Source organism: Ostrinia furnacalis, unplaced genomic scaffold (assembly GCF_004193835.3).
Source record: "Ostrinia furnacalis isolate ACB-3 unplaced genomic scaffold, ASM419383v2 OfSCF1168, whole genome shotgun sequence".
NCBI lineage: Eukaryota > Metazoa > Arthropoda > Insecta > Lepidoptera > Crambidae > Ostrinia > Ostrinia furnacalis.
Genome location: NW_021131407.1, coordinates 294,886 through 297,740, shown reverse-complemented (window position 1 = coordinate 297,740; position 2,855 = coordinate 294,886). Strand labels below are relative to the sequence as shown.

Genomic DNA, 2,855 nt, shown 5'->3' with positions numbered 1-2,855 from the left:
TTCCATGCGCGATACAAGCTTTCGAAATTATTTGAACCTTACAATTATTTTTTTCGTTTTATTATCATGTTAACGGATCAACGATTAACGTTAACTTGCGTTGAATCTTGCGAAATTTAACGTTTTAACGTTTAACGAAGTAAATTTTTTTATTAACGGTTTAACGATTAACGAAGTTAACTATTTGATTAACGGTGCCCAGCTATGATAACATGGTTTAACACATGATGTGTATAATTAACACTTATTTGGTCGAATCCAACCTTAGTAAGTTAGTTCTGTTCTAATTAGGTAAGAAATAGATAGATAATATGTATACAGGGTGTATTTGTAATCAGTATCCTTTTTAATAAGCTTTATAGAACCATTTAACAACACAATTTTATCTTAATTATTTTTAATAACGGTATTTTTCGGCGAAAAAAATTATTGAAAATGTAATTCGCCATATCTTAATTTTTAAAGGTTAAGACTTATTTTCAATCATCAAACATAGCTAAGCACACTCCCGACTAATTCACCTTTCAGACAAAAAAAATCCAAATCGGTTCACCCGGTCGGGAGCTACTATGCCACAGACAGACACGTTTTTCGTCGGGGATAAACTGGAACGTTCACCACAGTTCAGTCGTAACTTTTGGTGGAGCGCGTTGCGAGGCGATCAAGCTGCAGGGCGCCCGGCGGCGGCGGTCGCGTCGGCGGCGATCGCGTCGGCGGCGGTCAAGTCGGCGGCAGTCGCGTCGGCGGCGGTCGCGTCGGCGGCGGTCGCGTCGGCGTCGGAGGCGGCGAGCTCGTCGGGCAGCGCGTGCAGGCGCAGCTGGCGCTCGAGCGCGGCGTCGGCGGCCTCCGCGCCCGCGCCGCTCCACTGCGCGCCGCGCACGTACAGCCACTTGTGCGCGGGGTGCGCGGCGGCGGCGGCGCGCGCGGCGTGCGCGGGGGGCAGCGAGCCGCAGTCGGCGCGCGCCGCCGCCTCCACCAGCGCCGCCCACGCCAGCGCCCCGCCGCGATTCCGCCGAGTCGCCGGACTCTGTGCCACGATCGCACCGTCAGGGCTATGTTTCACCGGGACACCGTGGCGGCGCAACCGGTCGCCGCTACCAACAAAATGTGTACAGCTTTGCGCAACCAAACGGACACCAGGTGAGTAACTCTCTATAGAGCTGTATACATTTTGTTGGTAGCCGGCGACCGGTTGCGCCGCCACGGTGTCCCAATGAAATTAGCCCTTAAAGTCGCTCGGTGAAAACGGATCGGGGAGCGGTCAGGTCCCGCGACGAGCGTACGCACCCCAGGCGGAGACGGCGCGCAGCAGCGGCGGCAGCAGCTCGGCCCGCGCGCCCGCCCGCGCGCCCGCGCCCGCCCACGCCGGCCCGCCGCTGCACACTGACACACAGAGCGGACGCTGACAGTGCTCGTGGAACCGCATCCACGAGGAGTGTCAAAATAGGACAGTTCAATGCTGTCTGCACTCATGGAAACTAAAATTTAAGGCGAGATTAAACGGCACATTACGTTTTCATATGCTGGATTTTACGATACGAGTGTAGATTATAGATTATAGAGCGAGTGTAAATTATAGAGCCTCAGGCAGTTCGATTGTAGATAAATCTCCCTTCATACGAATTCAAAAAGAGTTCGAAAGAAAAGTCGCGTGCGTATAGTCTAATTTTTTTGAAATCAGCAGAAATGTCATCAAAAATGGCCAACTGACATAAAAAAATTTTTAGTCTGTGAACTAGTGATGCGACAAAACCTCTCGTTAATCGCGAAGTGAAATTATTTTAATACTTGCGTATCATCGCCGGGTGATCGTCAAAATACTAAAAATTGCAACAAAGTCGCAACATTGAATGTGAACTGATTATGAAATTTTCGAGAACAGAGCCCCGATTACGGTAACTTTTATAACGTCTACAATCCAGACGCGTTTCTGATTCTGCGATACGATTGGTCAAAACAGCTGACGTACGCTGTTGAACGACCAATCGAAACGCAGAATCGAGAAGAGTGTCTGGATTGTTGACGTTAAAAATTACCGTAATCGGGGCCCAGGAAACAAACTGTGAGATGAGATGATGTAATCAAAAAACACACTGGACAGTAAAACAATCAATGATATCCGTAAAGTTATTAAACTTCAAATAGTTGCAAAAAGTTCTGTTTGACAGTGTTGCTACTAGTGACATCTCGCTCGCTCAGTTCTTTGTTGCTCTATTCCGCTAGGGAGGTAATTTAAGATGCTATCAATTGAAAGAAGATTTTAATTTTCTTTTATTTTATTTACTTATATAGGAAAATAAGCAATTGAACAATACTTAAGCATAATTGCATAAAAAAGTAAAATAATTTCGTTTAAATAAAACCGACTAAAAATTATACTGACTCCGAAAAAGTATACACTAAAAGTAGAAAAATAATTTTACGTTATCTCCAATATTATTGAAGTTATCGCTGGAAAACTAAACAAAGTATCGTATATTTTTTATTTAAAATTAATCAGTAATCGGAATAAGTGAATACTTAAAATAATATCGATTAAATTTACAGATTATTGTCTATGACTCACAGGTTACAGCACTGATGTGTCAGAGACAAGTGCCACGCGCGCCGCGTGCAGGCGCTCCTTCAGCGTCACGTCGGGGTCGGCCAGCGCGGCGCGCGCGGCGTGGCGGGCGGCGGCGGCGGCGGCGGCGGGCCCGGCGGCCAGCAGCTCCAGGCGCGCGAACTGCGCGAACGGCAGCGGCGCCGCGCCCGCCGCCTTCAGCGCGCCGCGCGCCTGCTGCCGCAGCCTCCGCAGCTGCCGCGCGCCGTGCTCCGTCTGCGAGCAGCGTCTCGGTCACCGCACGGCCCGCACG

The 2,855-nt window shown here is 48.8% G+C and overlaps 1 protein-coding gene across 1 annotated transcript; it reads right to left on the bottom strand.

The window, feature by feature from the left end:
* Positions 1-212: 212 nt before the first annotated feature.
* LOC114351638 (uncharacterized) lies at positions 213-1,426 on the bottom strand. Its single transcript, XM_028302917.1, has 2 exons — positions 1,284-1,426; positions 213-1,094 (listed from the first exon to the last, which is right to left on the bottom strand). Exons 1-2 carry the CDS (start codon positions 1,424-1,426, stop codon positions 662-664), a joined length of 576 nt encoding a protein of 191 aa, XP_028158718.1. The 3' UTR covers positions 213-661.
* Positions 1,427-2,855: the final 1,429 nt, after the last annotated feature.